Source organism: Psittacula echo, assembly GCF_963264785.1.
Source record: "Psittacula echo genome assembly, chromosome: 1".
Lineage (NCBI taxonomy): Eukaryota > Metazoa > Chordata > Aves > Psittaciformes > Psittacidae > Psittacula > Psittacula echo.
This window is the reverse complement of record NC_137735.1, coordinates 56,976,589-56,996,347: the sequence shown is the minus strand read 5'-3', so window position 1 is coordinate 56,996,347 and position 19,759 is coordinate 56,976,589. Positions and strand designations below refer to the sequence as shown.

Here is a 19,759-nt window from a genome sequence, read left to right as displayed (position 1 = left end):
CCACAGGAAAGATGCCAAAGTTAAAATATACTTCCACTTTTATGAAAGGACATCCACTAATCAGCAAGCACTTTCTGAAAATGGTTTTCAAAGTAGTTCAGCATCCATCTTATAGTTGTTTCAATTAAAATGAGTTCCATAACATTCAAAAGAGTATCAAAAGCTACAGCCCGAACTTAAGCTTTTCTTCTGTCCATGGGGCCCATAACTCTCATGTATGGCTTTTTCTCCATATGACTTGTTCTTTAAAAATCCAAGTTGGCTACTCATCTTTTTGCCATTTTCTTCCAGGTGATTAAAATTCTTACCCTGCTTCCAACCGCCAGCTTTTTCTTTAGGTTGAAGTCAAGCTTATTTTTTATCATCCCCCATCCCTCACACTCTCCATACACATTTAAAGACAGATGAGGTACTGGAAGGCTCACTATAGTGAACATATTACCTATCATCCAGGAGCTGTCAGGAATAGCTAAAAGTTTGAAATTGTTTCAGCCTGTTCTAAGGAACATACAGAATGTTTAACTTTCATGGTTTCCCCCAGAATAACACAACCAGTCTGAGTCTTTTCCAAATTTTTCTCTTTTTTTTTCCTGTTTCCAGCTAAGAGTGTACAATTTCCAACAACAGAGGGATACCAGTCCCCACCTCAACATTGATCGTTGCAGTGAAAACTGATACAAAATAATGAAATTACAAATGTCAGTCTTTTGTATGCATAAGGCAGCAGATGATACCATATTGATCTGATTTACTCACAGCTAAATACTATTTCTTGCAGCCTGCAGGTAGAATAAGAGCTTTGACATTTATAGAACCCATATGGGTTAGTTACATGGTGAAGTGAAACTCCATCTTATACCCAAAGAACATCAGTAACTAAGCTGATATCATTAAACAGGAGCTCAGCAGATTCAAGATACTAGACAACAGAATGAAGAGCTTCACATCCCTATCACCAATTAAAACGTCGTGCAAGTCAACATGCTTGACTCCCATTATAGTGCCACAGCTGTTGCTCTAGAATGAGCTCATGGTCTCAGTCCAGTCCTTAGCTGACAGGTTTCCATGTCAAACAAAAAGGATATTATTTCTTACCAAAGAAACCAAATCACCTAGAAACTCCCATATTCCTAGTAGCTGCTTCCCATGAAACAGTACCCTTTCAGAACAGTTCGATACATTAGTTGCATTTTTTGCTGTCACTGAAAAGCAGATTTCTCCAATCATCACTATAGCTGAAAGGCCTCAATGCGACTGCAGAACATTAGAGAATGTTCTCCTGAGATTCTTACAGTTGTTCAATTCCATTCTTGTAATGGCTTCAACCAGGTTTAACCATGCTCTGGAAGAAGAATATTCTAAGGTAACTGCAAAGTTGAGAAGAGGCAATTAGAAATTCTAAAAATAGACCAGAGCTGCAACGCTTTTGTGAGGAAAACTGAAGGAAAAACAAAGTCATCACATTCACAAACGTGCAACACCAATTACATTCTTATAGACAATTCTATGCTGTAGGAAGTTTCCATTGTATCAGCATTTCCATCCATGTCAGGGAAATAAATGAGCATTTCTGTCTTCCCCATACCCGCCTTGGCTCCCTGTATTGGGAGCAGCAGAAGAATCATAGAATCATAGAACAGTTAGGGTTGGAAAGGACCTTGAGATCATCTAGTTCCAGCCCCCCTGCCATGGGAAGGGACACCCCACACTAAACCATGCCACCCAAGGCCTCATCCAACCTGGCCTTGAACACTGCCAGAGATGGAGCATTCACAACCTCCCTGGGCAACCCATTCCAGTGCCTCACCACCCTCACAGTAAAGAATTTCTTCCTTAGATCCAATCTAAACTTCCCCTGTTTAAGTTTGAACCCGTTACCCCTTGTCCTGTCACTACAGTCCCTGATGAAGAGTCCATCCCCAGCATCCTTGCAGGCCCCCTTCAGATACTGGAAGGCTGCTATGAGGTCTCCACGCAGCCTTCTCTTCTCCAGGCTGAACAGCCCCAACTTTCTCAGCCTCTCTTCATACGGGAGGTGCTCCAGTCTCCTGATCATCCTCGTGGCCCTCCTCTGGACTTGTTCCAACAGTTCTTGTCCTTTTGATGTTGAGGACACCAGAACTGCACACAATACTCCAAGTGAGGTCTCACAAGAGCAGAGTAGAGGGGCAGGATCACCTCCTTCGACCTGCTGGTCACGCTCCTTTTGATGCAGCCCAGGATACAGTTGGCTTTCTGGGCTGCGAGCGCACACTGAAGCCGGCTCATGTTCATTTTCTCATCGACCAACACCCCCAAGTCCTTCTCTGCAGGGCTGCTCTGAATCTCTTCTCTGCCCAACCTGTAGCTGTGCCTGGGATTGCTCTGACCCAGGTGTAGGACCTTGCACTTGGCATCGTTAAGCTTCATAAGGTTGGCATCAGCCCACCTCACAAGTGTGTTGAGGTCCCTCTGGACGGCATCCCTTCCCTCCGGCGTATCAACCGAACCACACAGCTTGGTGTCATTGTCCAACTTGCTGAGAGTGCACTCAATCCCACTGTCCACGTCGCCGACAAAGATGTTGAACAAGACCGCTCCCAACACCGATCCCTGAGGGACACCACTCGTTACCAGTCTCCAGCCGGACATCAAGCCATTGACCACAACTCTTTTGTGTGTGGCCATCCAGCCAGTTCTTTATCCACTGAGTGGTCCACCCATCAAATTGATGTCTCTCCAATTTAGAGACAAGGATGTCATGTAGGACAGTGTCAAAGGCTTTGCACAAGTCCAGGTAGATGACGTCAACTGCTCTGCTCCTGTCCATCAGGTTCGTAGCCCCATCATAGAAGGCCATCAAATTGGTCAGGCAGGATTTCCCCTTAGTGAAGCCATGCTGGCTGTCACCAAGCACCTCCTTGTTTTTCATGTGCCTTAGCATGCCTTCCAGCAGAATCTGCTCCAAGAGTTTGCCAGGCACAGAGGTGAGACTGACTGGTCTGTAATTCCCCAGCTCATCCATTTTCCCCTTCTTGAAAATGGGGGTTATATTTCCCTTCTTCCAGTCATCGGGAACTTCACCTGACTGCCATGATTTTTCAAATATGATGGCCAGTGGCTTAGCAACTTCATTCGCCAGCTCCTTCAGGACCCGCGGATGGATTTCGTCAGGTCCCATGGACTTGCGTACATTTAGGTTTTTAAGATGGTCTCGAACCAAATCCTCTCCTACAGTGGGCCTAGGGTCTTCATTTTCACAGTACCTGCATTCACCTTCCAAGACTTGGGTGGTGCAGTCAGAGACTTTGCCAGTGAAGACCTAGGCAAAGAAGTCATTAAGAACCTCAGCCTTCTCCAAATCCTGGGTAGCCGGTTCTCCCGATATCTTCCAAAGGGGGCCTACGTTGTTCCTAGTCTGTCTTTTACTCGCTACGTACCTATAGAATCCCTATAGGTAGAATCTTCAGCAAGACAGCCAGAAAATCAAGAAATTTAGGATTGCCTCAGTTTCTAAGACTGTGACTTTTAAGATGTCCAAAATCTAGTGCTTCCTAATTCATATATTAAGAACATATATTTAGGTATATAAAATACACAGTAGATTATAGTAACCATAACAAGCAGTGTTTTGTGAATAAGTATCCAGCTTTGTAAGTGATTAACTGAAGCACTTTCAGACTCCTAAGCAAAATTCCATTAAACACAATATATTTAGAATATTCTTATATAGAGAATATATAAGAAATTCTTCTATAGAGAATATATAAGAAAGGTGTCAGTTTTATTTCAGGCATCAGTGTGGACTACTTCATACCAGTAAATAGACCTACCTGTAAAAAACACTACAGGTTTTTCACATCTTTTTAAAAGTTGATATTTGGATATACAGCACCACACTTCTCTTTACCAGCAAGAGCATTTATCTGTATCTCCTCAAAATGGCTGAAATGTCCTCTTGCTTCCAAGAATTGTTTCAGTGGCACAGATATTCCAGACATATCTCAATTCTCAGCGATGTCAGGATACAGGTCAGCAGAACTGGCACCTTGGGCTTCTGGATGGTATTTTGTGGCATTTTGTCCTGTTTAGGAGCCTGGTTGACAGAGCCCCTTGGGAGGCAAAGAGGTCCCAGAAGGCTGTACATTCTTCAAGAAGGAAGTCTTAAAGGTGCAAGAGCAGGCTGTCCCTATACGCCAACACAGTTTAGTGGTGAACTTGGCAGTAGTAAGTTTACAGTTGGATTCAATGATCTTAAAGGTCTTTTCTCACCTAAATGATTCTATAATTCTATGTTACTGTTCCACAATTGGCAGGAGCCCGGAAAAAGTACTGAGGGGAAAAAAAGGAAAAGAGAATGTCTGGGGTTTTTTTACCTAGAGGTATTTTTCAGCTTAACTCATGCAAGTATAAGCTTACTTAGATCGTTAAGGTTTCCTATATGTATATACTATTTTCAAAAGCTGCACTGGTTATATATCTCTTCTTGACTATACTGACTAGGCATCATCACTCAGATTATACTGAAGCCTACAGAGAAGCAACGGATTCGGTATTTTCTCCAGCAAGACAGCCAGAAAGTCAAGACCTCCACACTTCAGCCTGATGCTTTTTGTTGCATTTGGAAGTAGGTCAAACTTCTGTTTTTAATAATGAAAGATGTGCTCTTATAAACTCTGCTTTACCTTTATCACAGTGTTTCAATCTTGGTTTTAATTTCCCACCACACAATCTAGTTCAGTTCACCGTAGAAGATATGAGCACCAAATGCAGATGGGCATTGTCACTGATTACAGGAACTTTTCTTTCATTCACTGAAATATTCCTAAACCCCTACAGCAGAGGCCACCTGCTGTTACCTATAAAGAATAGCAGACATTTACAGAAAATACCAGCCTTTCTTTAACTGGAGATGGGATTCCTATAATGCACAACAGTACCTCTGCAGTTTATTTGACAGTGCTCAGCAAGAATTTTCTCTTGGGTAACAAAGAAACCTCCAACCCACATCCAAAATGAAACAATCTCCAGTTGTGCATTCTTACATCTTGATTTCCAGCATGCACCTAATTTCTGGGTGGTCCGTCTTCTGCTCTGCACTTGTTTTCCCAGTTCTCTCTGTGCGTCATGCTCTGGCAGAGGATCATACCAGATTCAGTTCATAGTCTGTGACCGAAGAAACATACGGCATCACTCAACCTTGTTTGCTGCAGACAGAATCATAACCTGAGTTTTACTCTCCCAAAACTCTCTTCTACCTTGCAATCTGCTTTATTTGTTCCAGGTTATGTCACTTAGCATGCAATTATAATCAAATTCATTTCATAGATCACAGACATTCAACTATGCCCTTAAAACCACTGTTAAAGAGCATGCTTATTTAGAATCAGCTGCAAACACGAAGCCTGAAGCTGAACTGCAGTGGAACAAGTACTGAGCCTGAAGAATCTTGATTATACTCAGTGAAGTGACTTTCTGGTTTGACTTCACTCTCAGGTGTATTTAAAAGTTGACTTACATAATACCAGTCCTCCCACTTGAAGGTAAGCAGATGTCTCACTGCTTTGAAGGTAACTGCTTGGAAATGACTGGAAACTACAGTTATAAGCCTTACAAAACAGGTTAAGCTACCTTAAATCTTAATGACAAACATCCAAGATAAGCAAACGAAGTCACATTGTATGTAATGAGGAAGTGAAAGTGACATATCCTGAGGGCAGATGATTAACAGATAGCTCAGAAATTTGATTAAGTATGTGAACAGTACTACTCACTTCACAACTATGGGAAAATAATATTTCTCACTGACAACTATTATACAAATGAAAACAGTGCTTTGAACACATATTGCTTGCAAAAAAGACATTTACGGAGATTTAGAGAGATATTTCCTTCCCCAAAATGCAGTACTTCAGTTACAAGTGATAGTAACATTCAATCTTTTAAAATTAAGACAAAGGAAGTTAGAGCCTCGCCTCTTGCACAAAACCCCAGCAGCTTCGTAAGTTTCCTTGGCTGCCGGTAACAGCATGTCATCCAGATACAGTACAAGTTCATGGAAAATATGAGGTTTCTTGTCCCTGATATTGAAAAAAACCCAAACCAAAACATTATCAAATAGTGAAAAATAAAGCTGAAACTATATGGTCATGGCATCTCAAGCCTGGTCAAACACACACACACAAAAAAACTTCAGAAATTGCATTGAATAATTTTGTAGAAAATAAGTTTTATTTGGTTCCTTTCATACACTTTTTCAAAAAGAAATGCACATTCATACAGTTTGCCTTTCCAGTGTATGTCTGGATTTGCTCACGTATAGCCATTAATATGAAGGCAAAAGGTGCCTTCGATATCAATTCAGACACATTGTATTTTGACTGTAAAGCACCCAAAGTTACTAATTTTCTAATTATAACTTGGAAAGAAATGTTTCTAGTGTTTCTTCTCCAATTTACACATGTAAGTGTCTCACACAGGGAAAAGGAGACAGACCTGCAACAAAGAACTGTCAAGCCAATGGCTAACAATAATTTCAAGTGAAGCTAGAGATAGGTTCTCTATTTCGTACTGAGTTGGGATATAAAAGAAAAACCCAGCTAGGTAACTTCCTCTTTTCAAAAGCTCTGAAACAGAATGGTAATACATTGCTTCAAAGCTACAAATCAGCCACTGGTAGTCAGAGTTTATCTGCAGAGAAAGCACTCTTTCACTAGTTGTTCCTCATGGCCAGGTTTCTTTCCTGTTGATGGTGACTGTGGAATTTGCCTTTTGGTGCTGCTTCTTAAACACTTCCTGAAGAGGAGTAAATTCAGTTCAAACTTTCATACATCACAAGAAGTACTAACCCATCAAGTAGCCCCTATAGAAAAAAAAGTTAGAAACCAAGTTAGCAAGCACAAGCAGCACTCCTCAAAAACTGAGAAAACAAAAACTTCAGACTGCCATAAACTCTGCTGATCAAGGCTATTTGAAATAGTAAGTCCCGCCCAAAGTACGACCTAGCCAGCTTAACTACATGCATCTTCTTCAGTTGATTTTCTTCAATGATCACCGAAAACAGATTAGCCTGTTCTCAAACCAGCTTTGGTAATTGGAATTTTTGAAGCCCAGGTTACACCCTATGAAAGGTTCTTTATTTGTACCCACTGCACAAACTACCAACATTCAGATATTCAGTATAACCCCACATTTTCTGACACTCAAACCAACTCTGGTCTCTCTTTCTCTTCCATTTCTCTGAAGCCCTGTTTCTTTAATAAGTTTAAGAAAGAGAACTGCTAAGACACCTGTGTACTCAATGCAACAAGAAAATACATAGCAGGTCCCTATCCAGCAACCTGCCACTAGGTTGGAACACTTCTGAGTTCCAAAACAGAATTTTTAACTACACTCCAAAGGTTAAAAAAAATATATATTTAAGAAATGGAAATTACTGTAATGTTAAGCCATGGAGCTAGTCCAAAAATTCACTACCAGTTAATCAGGTTTCAGCTATTCTTACGTAAAATAGATGGACTGAGGAATAAACAGGGTGGGAAGGGCAAATTGAAAATCCTACATTTGGATTTTGCAATGCCTGAAAGCTCCAGATCTTTCCTTTTTGATGTGTGAATACAGATGTACTAAAATGCCACATATATTGTATGCTTCAATGTTACATTCAGTCTTCCAGCAACAAAAAAACCTGAAACATCACCTTTACTATAGGACTGCTGTGGATGACTCTGAATACTTGTTACTGCTGCCATCAGTTCTTCTAGTTATGATCTTTCATGTACACTATCACTACAAGGAACTCATCTGCCTTCCTTCAAGTTCTTCAACACTTGCTTTTTCCTCAAAGCCCTACCTTGTCTTTACTTTTACCAGACCAGTACATACCCGGTCTACTTTAAAATTCATTGTAAGTCAGATTCACTAATCGTATCTTCTGACATACCAGGAACAGGCATCTTCCTTAAACTACAGCACAATCATCCAGTAGCCAGCTCCAAAAAGCACTCAAGGTAGATTATTCCAAAAAAGCACTGAAAAAAGTAACTATAGCCAACTTGCAGATCTTCAGCATTCCTCATTTTATTTTCTGTTACTCTTAGATTTAACATAGGCACACAAAGAAGAAAAGCTGAAAGACTATTAAATCACTTACGGTAATTTCATCCTCATGAAAACTCTGGCCATGAAGAAGCTCAAGAGCACACTGACAAATCCAATAAAGAGCAAAAGAAACCTATTCAGCTTGGGGATATTTGGTGCATTGGATCGATCCAGAATGATGAATCCTATGCCACCCATTGTGAAGAGGAAGCTGGATGCAAGCCCTTCCATAATATATTGTCCATTTACTCTAAAAAAAAAAAAAGAAAAAAAAAAAATGGGGTGGGGGTGAAAAGAGGGCACAGAAAGAGGAGTCAGAAAACAAAAACAGAAAAAAAAGAGATTAGTTCCAAACCCCATCTACTCAACCTACTTTAGCTGTACAAATACACCTTTGATGGCTGACTTTCTAACAAAAAGTAGGTATGGAAACCGACATTACACAATGACATCAAGGCTTTGACATGCAATTTATCTCCAGGATTGATAGTCTGCAAAGTGACCAGTCAAGCATGCTAGTGTTTTAGACATAACAGTGTATGCTAACAGCTACCACACAAGCTCATCAGTTTTCAGAAATATCTAGTCTAAGGTAGAACCTGGTTTCACAGTCTCAAGGCACAAAATCACAATCCCTGGGCCACTGAGCTTTCCAAGTCTTATTTCCATCCCAATGTTTAGGCAGCAGAGCCTGAATCCTCATCTCAGTACAAATCCCACTCAAAGCACTATACTAGCATATGAAGCACATCTACTGGCTCCAGCACACAGCAAAAGCAGTTCCTGCCTGCAGTAATTTTTGCTACCTGCTCACTAAGTGTACACATACTGATTGTGGAGACCCAGCCTGAAAGCGCCCCAGCTCTCTGTCAATCCACAAGACCACATTTCCTTCTTCTAAAGCTCAGATGGAGAGAGGGGAAGCAGAGATGCAGAACGAATACTGCACCTGGATCACGAGTCTCCAGCTTCCCACAGTCACTGAACCCTTTTCTTATCCTTGTAATTAGCAATACTAACAACCTCATTAAATTGGTTTGGATGAAGCTACTGTGGATGCTAATAAATTATTATTGTATATCATTATCATCTCATATCCTGAAAACAATCACATCTTCATGTTGTTTCCACCGACTTGCACTGAAGTGCTATCGACTCACTGCAGTAGCCCAATTCATCTACACTGCGACAAACCAAGCCAGTCTGAGACGTTTACTACATCTAGCCCAAGTCAGAATCTGCACACGAGGAATATCACAGACCTTACAGATTCAAAGAACATTTTTTTTTTTTTTAACAAAAAGCATTATTTGTTCCCACACATATTAGAAACACTATTGCAAATGTAGATTTAAACCTTCTCAGACCAACTGGTTATTATATTTGCAGTAATAAAAGGATCAAAGATGACACTTGTTAGGCATTTATAACTATGTTCCCCACCCTCAGACACAAAAGTTTCAATTACACTAGAGTTTAAAAGCCAAAACCTGAAATTTCACAAACATTATGTAAGCTGTTATGATCAAACACATCCTCATCCACTATGAAACTCAACTTTAATAGCAAGGGTTTGGAAGAACAATAAGTACTGACAGAAGTACAGACTTTTCGTTTGTAGAAGTTTTAGAAAGGCTGAGATTTTCTATTTCCACTGATGTCAATGGGCTTTTTGTAATGTTTGCAAACTAAGAAGTGATATAAAACAGATCCTGCCACACACAAAGGTCAAAAAAAACCCCGTAGATGGACAGCTCTGCAAGACAGGCTTGTTCCCTTGTGCTTAGGCCTTTACAGCACCTCTCCTGCTGAGGCAGAGCTCTGATCCTACCCTCTTACCTGTAGGCCAAGAAGGCCACTGGCCTCTGGTGCCCGTGTTCATCTGTCATCGACCCCACGCTGGGAGGTTCCACAATCACATCATAGATAATCCCTGTGGGGAGAAAAACAAGCGACACTTCTGACTCGCGAACAGCGAGCACTACCCCAGCACCGTAGGGATGCTCGGGCTTGGACCAGGTTCCTCTTTTACGATCGACCTGGAGCCGGGCAAGGGGCAACTCTGCTGCCCGGGGCAGGAGCCAGCAGCCCGCTCCGCACCGCACCTCCCGCCCCACCGGCCCCGGCCTCACCTCCGGTGATGAGGAAGTAGGACACCACCACCAGCGCGTAAACGGTCATAGCCGAGGGCATGTGCACCCAGCTCGGCCGCTTCAGCTTGATGTTGGGGCACTCGAGCACGGCGAACGGCAGGCGGAACAGCGTCTCCATGGCGGCGGAGCTGCCCCGCGGACAGCCACGGCCCCGCTACTCCCTGCCCGGCTTGTCCCGCCGTGAGCCGCCCTCCACCAGCGGACACGAAGGCGGAAACGGAAATCAGCTGCAGCGTCCTGACAGGGGTAAATTAGCAAATTTTTAAAAAGCCAGTCTAAACGAAACACCCAAAAGCTACCCCGAACGGAATGTCAGACATAAAGCACAGATATTTTACTTTCGCTGCTCAAAAACACCTGGAAACGACGACCGCTTATGGGAGGCTCTACCCCATCTTACTCACCTGCCAGGACCCAGCAGCCCTGACGTGTCGGTGCTGGGTAACGGCGCTGTGCTTGGGGCGGGGCCAGAGCCAGCCACGTGTCCGCCGTGGCCGGGTCCTGTCGCGCCGAGCAGTTGGCGTGTGCATGTCTGCGTGCACAGGCGCTCGCCGGCAGCCCCGCTATTGAACACTCCTATGGGCAGGTGCAATACCAGCTCCGCAGTCGCCGCCAAGGGCTGGGAGCGCTCTTTGGGCGAAGCATCCCCGAGCGTCGCGGCAGCTTCCTGGCAAGGGGGAGTAAAAGCCACGTCCCGCTTGCACAGCCGGGCTGGGGAGACACAGGTCCAAAGGAATGAGAAAGACTGGGAGCGCGGCTCACCTGAGTCCATGTGTTTGCAGGAGTGCGAGGCTGTGATACCCCTTGGCCACACCGCAGGGTGTGGACCCCATTGTCATGGTTTAAGCCCAGCCGGCAAACCAGAACCACCCAGCTGCTCGCTCACTCCCTTCCCCATTCCGCTCCTGGAGGGATGGGGAGGAAAATCGAAAGAATGTAACTCCCACCGGTTGAGATAAGAACAGTCCAGTAACTAAGGTATAACACAAACCACTGCTGCTACCACCAATAATAATAATGAGAAATAACAAGGGAAGAGAATACAATCACTCACAACCCACTGACCAACACCCAGCCTGACTCGAGCAGCAATCTAGACCTTCCAGGTAACTGCCCCCAGTTTATATACTGGGCATGACGTGCTGCGGTATGGAATACCTCTTTGGCTAGTTTGGGTCAGGTGTCCTGTCTCTGCTTCCTCCCGGCTTCCCCTCCTCCCTGGCAGAACATGAGACTCACAAAGTCCTTGGTCAGAGTAAACATTACTGAGCAACAACTAAAAACATTGGTGTTATCAGCGTTGTTCTCAGGCTGAAAGTCAAAAACACAGCACTGCACCAGCTACTAAGAAGGAGAAAAAATTTGACTGCTACTGCTGAACCCAGGACACCCATCCTATCCTCGCTGGGGCAGAGCCCAGCAGCCACACACTGGGACTATGGCAGAGGGGGGGATAAAGTGCATTAAACCAGCCCAGCAGCTGCCCAGAGCAAGCGAAGTATCTGCCTGTACCCTGACTGTCTTACTCCTGTAAGGGTACTTACAGGAGTGTTCTGGGTTGCCGGATGGGCTTAAACCACAACAGTTCTAATGGATCACTTCCAGTCTGAGCCCTCCTCTTTGGAAGAATCTCCCTCTCAGCATCGTTACACTGTGAACAGAGGTTTATGACACTTCTCCCAATTATTCCAAAACTATTTTCCCTCCACTGTGCCCCTTTTCCAAAAGCCCCACGGAAAACTCTAATATCCCAGCTTTTCATGTAAAACAGGAGCACTTATGGGGCAGATTAGTTACGCCTGCCCTACTTGCTACTTCTGCTTTAAAAACATTTTTCCAGCACACCAAAGTATTGACTTTTGTACTGGCAGAGTAAGACAGCAACTAATAAAATTCTAACCTTGTAAACTAACTATAGTAAAGACACCTAAAAAAAGTCAGGGTACTAATGTTAGTCTTAAAACCTCTTTTAATCAGCTACAGCCTTTGGAACAAGTTTTGGCATAACCCAAGCTGAGGAGAAAGAAACATTTCATATTTAAAGCTACATTAGTTGGGGGCAACATTTATCCATTTTGAGAATATAGACAGAATTATTCTAATGCCATGGGACTGTGAATCCATTCTTGGGGAGGTACAGCTCCTTTCACCATGCACAGCATGAAGCCAGTTACACTGGACATCAGCCCCTTCCTGCCATTGAACCCAGGGGACACCAACACCACAGCTGTGAGTCTGCAAGCAGGTGACCCCAAGTACGAGCTCGCTGCCACCAAAGGGCAGGCCTTTTCCTGTGATGTTTCCTGGCTGACTGTAAAGACTGACAAGCTTCAGGGATAGGCATGGTGTGGAGACAGCACAGTCCAGAGAAGGAATGTGCACATATCCCTAGGAACCACAGCCTGAGCAGATCCACAAGTGATCCTCAGAACGTCTCCAAACGGCATCCTCACTGCTCCCAGTAAGTCTGTGTGCTCAGTAATTATTTCTCCTTCCTTATTCCAGTGGTGGAGCTGAAAGCTCACTACTTTTTAAAGAAACAGTTACTAGTAAAAATAGTTACCCACTTCTTACCAGATACTAACACTAGTTCCAAAATTCAGAGCTGGAGTGAGGAACACCACTGCACCTGCAGTTAGCGCAAGAATGATCCAAAGCACTCCTGGATAGCATTAAAGGCACGTTTACAGTTCTTCCTACAGAACAGAATGAAGCCAATGACAGTCTGTTCTAGCTCCGCTCTGGAGCTCTTCTTGAATCATACATTCAACTGCTGACCTAGGAAGCACCTAACGAACAAAGAGAATAAATACAACAGGCACAGCTTTCTTTCAGGAGACCCAGATGCAGCAGTATACAGCTGCCTGGTGGATACAGAACTGGCTTTGAGAAGTCAAACAAGCTACTCCTCCCACCCTCAGACTCGAGTAACTAACTAGCACGTGCTTCTAAAAAAAAGTAACTACCTTACACCTATACTAGCTCTCTTCTTCATCTGACAAGCTCTCTTCCAGTCCTTAGTTTTAAGTCTTCTTTTGTTTGCTTTTCTTTTTCAGATTACTCACTTTCTTCTGAGTGAAGTCCTCTGATGACTTCATACAACTGCATTACTCAAAGTTATTCCAGTCTCTCTACAAGACTGTGAGACAGAGCTGAGAGTCCTTTTTAAGCAGAACTCCTTCTACCTGCACGAAGCACAGAATCCCGACTTACGGGATTTGCTGCACCAAACGCCAGGTTCTGCATCATACAAGCTGTGTGAGGCAGCTCCTACCAGCTTTGTGTAGCACATGGAATGACTGGACACAAGAAAAGTGGAGCTTTCATTTATTGGGCTGAAACTGCAAAAAGATTCACTTTGACTTCTGGCTCTGTGCCTGTGCCTTCAACACTTTCACAACGATCTTCTGCTCCTCAATAAGAAAAGCTCTTTTGATTCTGGAAAGGAGAAAAACCAACAAAATTTTAGGACATGTATCTACTTAAGTGAAAACACAAAAAACAAAGTTATAATTAGTTCTGCTGTCTCCAACATCAATTACACATGTGGTGTTAGTTTCAAAACTACATGAAAAGCAAAATCATCAATGTGCTTTGTCAGCATCAAGAGACAGGGACAGGAACGAATGGATGAATGTAGCAATCTGGGGAAGAAGTCCTAGTGCACCTGCAAACTTACGGTGAGTGGCTTGTAGGCAACCAAGGTAATACCTGATGGCTGAACCCTGGAAAAACTCCCACCTCCACTAACTTCAAAGGCAAAACCAAAACTCCTCACTCACAAATTTAGACATTCTTTAAGTCAGAACTGGCGTGACCAGTCACAGTCAGCAATCTTCCTTGGAACTACAGAAAACTTTATGCGAGTCCAGTTATCAAAACAAGACCAGTTCCTCTCTCAGGATTAAAGCTCCCATACACATAAAACTCTGGCAGGGCAAGCCATGCCTGAAGACAGTTGTCTCTGAAAGACGTGTAAGGCCACCATGCAGATGGACACCGTAACACTTACACATCAACAGCCCACTTGATAGCTTTGAGTTAAAAGCACAAACACATCATTTCAATACCATTCCATGCACATTTGGTATATATGGCTACTTCTGCAGCACACGAAACCTACCAAAGATGCCTAAACAGACGCAGAATAGAGTGCAGTTTAGGCAAAATAATAAAGCATACTCATGTACTAAAAAGCTCATAAAGCGTTTGGGAAAACATGCAGAAAAAAAGCTGTCTTCTAACACAGAGAAGTTACGCTACAGATCTGCAGCTGTAACAGCCAGTCTCCAGTGGCATCTGACATGATTCAACTTAGAACTCACACAAGAAAAAAAGAGTGCTGGCAAGATTTGTACTACAGATGAAAGAACTGGCAATAGATTGCTGGGTCCAGAGATCTGCTTTGATTACCATTTTCAGGGATGTCATTCTTTGTAATACATTTTTCCTCAAACTTGCCAAGTATAAGATGTATAGTTTGTTACATAATAAAACTGAATTCAGTGACATCCAGCAAAGTCCATCTTAAAGCTTAACCACATAAAGATGCTTATATGCAACCAATCAATAGCTCTGAATCCCAAACTGCATAAAGAAGCCAGACGCCTAACTGATCTTACACTAGTATCTTTGCAGAATACAGAAGAATAGGCCAACAGAAGAGAAAAATCTTTACTATGTGGGCTTAATATAAAATAAAAAAAAAAAATCCACGATAAGCAGACTGTTTAGCACCAAACCAACAGTGTGGTAAGAAATAATGAATAACAAACTTGCTACGGAGAAGCTCCACATGCAGGAATTAGCTCAAATCAAAGGGACAAAATTGCATGCATCACTACTAACATGCCACGTGCCTGACCCTCTCATTTTACTATACCAAAGCCAGACAAGTGTTTTCAAAGTTTTGGTCCACACTAAGGAAACACATGAGATATAAAATGTCATGCAAAGTACAAGAATAAAGCCGTCTTTCTGTAAGCTTACCTGTCACGGACACACTTGGCACACATGGAACCACCATACGCCCTGCTAACGTGCTTCTTCGTTTTTGACAGCCTCATAAGAACTTTAGGACGCACAGCACGAACCTACAGAATCAAAAATGAGAAGTGTATCATAAGAGAGTACTTTTGGGTAACAGCCGTATCAAGAAAATTCACTCTAATAATTTAAAATAGCAGCAACACCTGAAGTTGACTGTTCAAGAGCAAAAAAGTGACTGAAATCGCAGCTTGTAATATGTGCCACTTCAGTATTCCTAAACAGATCTTTTCATTCTATCCCAGAATTTCACCCATAGACTCATTACAAAATTATTTAAAAAAAAAAAAAAGAAAAAAAAAAGAAGTTTTCCCAAGGGTATGAACTGCTCAAAGACTGACATTACTCAAGCATTCCCACCACTGTTAAGAGCAACACCATTACACCAAGAAAACAGTTTGGAGAAAGACATAATTTTAAAAACATTCATTCCTTTTTCCTAAAACTGAAAGCCAACCTAACAAGTCCAACCTAAAGGCTTCTAAACCTGCTACAGAATCACCTCAAAGAAAATTTCAGCCAGTTACGTCTTCTAAAAACAAGAGAGTTCAGATATAACAGCAATGAGAACCACAAGCAAAAGTGGTTTCTGTGGAAGAACTTAAAAAAGGCACTTACTCTTTTAGCTTTCAAAGCTTATTTTACCAGTTAAGTTCTACAACGTTTGGATAAAAATATTTTAAGAAAGTTTTTCCGGCAACAATTAATCAACAAACAGACATATTATATTACGTACTCTCTGTAGGGAAAAAAAAAAAACCCAAACATTAAAAGTCATAAGCCAGCAAGGCTAAGACTTACACCACGAAGTCTTCCTGGGCAGATACCACATGCTGACTTGGGAGCCTTCCCCACTTTCTTGGTGTAAAGGTAAACAATCCTGTTCCCTGGTGTTCGGGACCTAAATACAGCACAAAAATACTCAGTTAACATAACAATCAAAACTTAAACTTGGCTTTCTCAAAATGTAGGTTAGGTTTCCATCAAAACTATGTCTTACTTACAGTCTGGTCTTGTTGGAAGCTGTGTTGTAGGACAACCTACGGCGGTAAGTCAGGCGCTGAACCATTTTTTACACCTGTATTAGTCAAAAATAAAGCAGTACTACTTTAAAGGCTCAACATCCATATGGAAGTTCACATATCACAGCATCACCTGCACTGAAGCACTGAGCAAGATCCGAACCAACAGTTGCTGATTCTGTATTAAAGGAATTAAGGCATTTCTTCATCAATAACAGCTGACAAAACTACACTAAAACCCAACAAAATAGGATGGCAGATAGAACGTGATTTGGAATGAAGATTCATGTGCACTAATCTGAACGCAGTTCAACATCCTGATCTTGTCTATATGATGTCACACTTCCCTAAAAAAGTGCTTAAAGCTTTAGCATCTCTGTATTATCTAATCAACACAAGCTCCACTGGCTAGACTGAAAGCCGAGATGAAGCAAACACTACCCTTTCCTACCCTATCTGACAGCAAGCTGTATTAACCACACTCCAGACCCAGACCGGAACCTTCTCCGGGCCGAGCACAACGCGACGAGGGCAGCAAAACCCTCAGAACACCGCTCCTACAGCGGCGCAAGGGAACAGGGCCCCGGCAGCCTTAACAGCCCCGCAGCTCAACCCCCGCTGCGAGCCTTCTTGGTCGGCGGGCTGGTGGGAAGCGAGGCTCAGTGTCACAGCACCGGCTCGCTGCGGCCCGGGAGACGCGGGCTCCTCTAGGGAGCCCCTCAGCGAAGGCCCGGCCTCCCCGCCGTACAGCTCTGGCCCCACCGCCGGCCCAAGCGAGGGCCGCAGTGCCGCCGACCCTTCGACACAACCCCCGGGGCCTCTGACCGCCCCCCAACCGCCCGCCGAGTCGCGGATGGAAGTGGATGAATGCCCACAGACCTAGGGTACACCCCGCCATACCTGGTGCCGCCGGAACCGGAAGAGGAAGCCGAAACGCGCGGGTCAACGTTGAAATAGTGGCGCTCTGAAACCCGGAAGGAATAGTGGTGCATGCGTGCTGTGGCTTTTGTCGGCCGCAGTTGTATGAGTGCCACCATGTTGTACGGAAGTGGAGGAGCGAGGGTAGTGCCATGTTGTACGTCTGGGGCCGGGCGGGGCGCCGCTCAGCGGCAGGAGCGGGGAACAGAGCCGGCAGCACGGCCAGCGGAGCTGATGAGATACTGTGAGGGGATGTGGTAAAGCACCACAGAATCCTCTCTGCCCCAAATCACAGAATCACAGAATGGTTCAGGAGGGACCTTAAAGATCATGCAGTTCCAACCCCCTGCCAAGGGCAGGGACACCTTCCACGAGGTGTCCTTCCAAGTTGCTCAAACCTGGCCTTGAGCACTGCCAGGAATGGGGCAGCCACAGCTCCTCTGGTCGACCTGTGTCAGTGCCTCACCACCGCTCTCACAGCGAAGAATTTTTTCCTAGTGTCTAATCTAAATCTCCCCTCTGTCAGTTTAAAGCCATTCCCCTTGTCCTAGCACTACATGCTGTTGTAAAAAGTCTTTTACTAGGTTTCTTGTAGTCCACCTTTAGGCACTGGAAGCTGCTCTAAGTTCTACCCAGAAAACTTAGAACTTCTCCAGGCTGAGCAAGCCCAACTCTCTCAACCTGTCTTAACAGGAGAGGTGCTTCAGCTCTCTGGTCATCTTCGTGGCCCTCCTCTGGACTTGGTCAAGCAGGACCACGTCCTTCTTATGCTTGATTTCTCCACTTTCCCCAGGGATCCTGTGCACACGCTCTCTTTCTTCCTCACCCTCTTGGGTTTTTTTTGTTTTTCGTTCTTTTTTTTTTTTTTTTTTTTTTTTGTATGCCTCACTGAAAAACTATTTTTCTAAAAGATTAGCTTCTTTCCTCAGAAAGAACATTTTGTTCTTTGTTATGATAGTTATGTACTTGAAGGCCCGTAAGCCTTTTCTCAGACTGCTGCTCTCAGTTCTAAATTACAAGTCACTCGTACATGGGTTTTCTTGCCAAACTGGCAGATAACACACATGGGCAGGCACTCGAGCAAGAATATAAAGATATATAAATGTTTCTCTGCTGGTCAGATCCACCTGACCCAAAATCCTATTTCCAAGCCATAAGTACCTAGGAAAAGCATAGGGGAAACACGACATGGCTAGTTATCTTTCCCTTAATACACCCTCACTACATTCAGCAGTCAGCGTCTTGCAAGCTTGCTGAGCTGGGTCGTGTTCTCTGGCTATCATATTTAATGGCCTCTGGTAGATCCCTGAGAAAAGAAGGGAACAGAAATGACAAGAGCTAAGGGAGTGTAAGGTGGTTAGTCAGCAGCCAGAAACAGTGTTCCAGTGGTGCCAGATCTGCCAAGTCTGCAGTTGTTAAAACATAAACACAAAGAGCTTCTCCTATCGACCCCTTGCAATTTCATTAAGCACTGCTTTCATAGGAAGGAAAGGAGGAACACTCTCTGGAAGGAGCCCCACCTAATTACATGTCTTCTCTCAGATGTTTTTTCAGCTCCCATCCACGCATGCAGGTCCCTGACAAACTGACAAGCACCTTGACAAGCAAAGCTGGCCTCTGTGTTCTGAAATGGGTGGCTGGATGGTGATAGGAAGTCCTCCACCATCCATCTGTGGCCTCCCTAATGGATCCTTCCACATGGCACTGACACGTTAAAGACTGAGAGATTTTAAAGCACAAGTTTCCATCCCTTCTCTTCCCCAGTTCCTGCAGCTGGTGGTGGTCCCACTCTGCCACACAAAGCCCATTTCCTCCTTCTCACAGTATGGGTGAACAAGTTGTGGCCATTGCTGCAACTGATGCTGACTTGCACGGGCAAAATCTTCATACAGTATCAACTGGAAATCACAGTCTGTGAGAGGCCTGGGACCAGGCCCACTGTGTGTAAGACCTGAAGTGCTCCTTTGCTCCTCTGGCCTAAGCAATGTTCTACAAAGATAACCAGGGACCTTAGTATTAAATATGTAGGATGCTGCTGCCGTCATTAGCAGCTTCAGCTTTGCTTTTTGAGAGTAGCGGGTGCTCAGAGAGCTTTGATGTGTGCTCCTGGCCTTATTTATTGGTTTGAAAGTTCATTGTACTGCATCCTCTCTGTTTTCAATCTGTAATTATTATTTTGGTTAATTATTGACTCTTTTTAAATGCAAATTATGGACACCAGAATTTTTCTAATTCATGAAAGAAAAGAAAATATGTATGAACTAGATTTTAGGGTACATTAAAAATACGAGTGTATTTCAGATGACAAGTACACTTCAGAGCAATTAGAGTATTTAATATGAACTTTCTAGGCCCAGGACCCTGAGGGGAATAAGAAAGCCAATTAAATCAGATTAAATAATCATGCCTAAATATAAAAGTGTAACAGAATCCAATTGTTAAATAACAACACTATTAAATTATGATGGAATAGTTTTGTTTAGATGTTGTTAGTGCAACAGGTAACTATTTTATTATTGAACAACAGTATTGATACTTTTT

The 19,759-nt window shown here is 43.5% G+C and overlaps 2 protein-coding genes across 4 annotated transcripts; both read right to left on the bottom strand.

Annotated features, from left to right (window-relative positions):
• Positions 1-6,194: 6,194 nt before the first annotated feature.
• Positions 6,195-10,567, bottom strand: OSTC (oligosaccharyltransferase complex non-catalytic subunit). Its single transcript, XM_080628266.1, has 4 exons — positions 10,212-10,567; positions 9,919-10,012; positions 8,132-8,329; positions 6,195-6,841 (listed from the first exon to the last, which is right to left on the bottom strand). Exons 1-4 carry the CDS (start codon positions 10,348-10,350, stop codon positions 6,823-6,825), a joined length of 450 nt encoding a protein of 149 aa, XP_080484392.1. The 5' UTR covers positions 10,351-10,567; the 3' UTR covers positions 6,195-6,822.
• A 2,975-nt stretch (positions 10,568-13,542) lies between these two features.
• RPL34 (ribosomal protein L34) lies at positions 13,543-17,269 on the bottom strand. Of its 3 annotated transcripts, none has more exons than XM_080630508.1 (5): positions 17,201-17,269; positions 16,283-16,356; positions 16,080-16,179; positions 15,222-15,325; positions 13,543-13,670 (listed from the first exon to the last, which is right to left on the bottom strand). In XM_080630508.1, exons 2-5 carry the CDS (start codon positions 16,345-16,347, stop codon positions 13,586-13,588), a joined length of 354 nt encoding a protein of 117 aa, XP_080486634.1. In that variant the 5' UTR covers positions 16,348-16,356; positions 17,201-17,269; the 3' UTR covers positions 13,543-13,585. The 3 variants fall into 3 exon arrangements, with proteins under 3 accessions (XP_080486634.1, XP_080486635.1, XP_080486636.1); XM_080630509.1 differs by having other exon boundaries at positions 17,180-17,209; XM_080630510.1 differs by lacking the exon at positions 17,201-17,269 and adding an exon at positions 16,802-16,811.
• Positions 17,270-19,759: the final 2,490 nt, after the last annotated feature.

Bases quoted from the DNA above. Each gene is read 5' to 3' on its own strand.
- OSTC (XM_080628266.1), bottom strand. From the start codon at position 10,350: ATGGAGACGCTGTTCCGCCTGCCGTTCGCCGTGCTCGAGTGCCCCAAC. The intron at 10,013-10,211 runs GTGAGGCCGGGG...TTCTCCCCACAG, and splicing joins CTACTTCCTCATCACCGGAG to GGATTATCTATGATGTGATT. The intron at 8,330-9,918 runs GTAAGAGGGTAG...TTTTTTTTTTAG, and splicing joins GTGGCCTTCTTGGCCTACAG to AGTAAATGGACAATATATTA.
- RPL34 (XM_080630508.1), bottom strand. From the start codon at position 16,347: ATGGTTCAGCGCCTGACTTACCGCCGTAGGTTGTCCTACAACACAGCT. The intron at 16,180-16,282 runs GTAAGTAAGACA...TGCTGTATTTAG, and splicing joins GCTTCCAACAAGACCAGACT to GTCCCGAACACCAGGGAACA. The intron at 13,671-15,221 runs GTAAGCTTACAG...TCTCCTTTCCAG, and splicing joins GCCAAGTGTGTCCGTGACAG to AATCAAAAGAGCTTTTCTTA.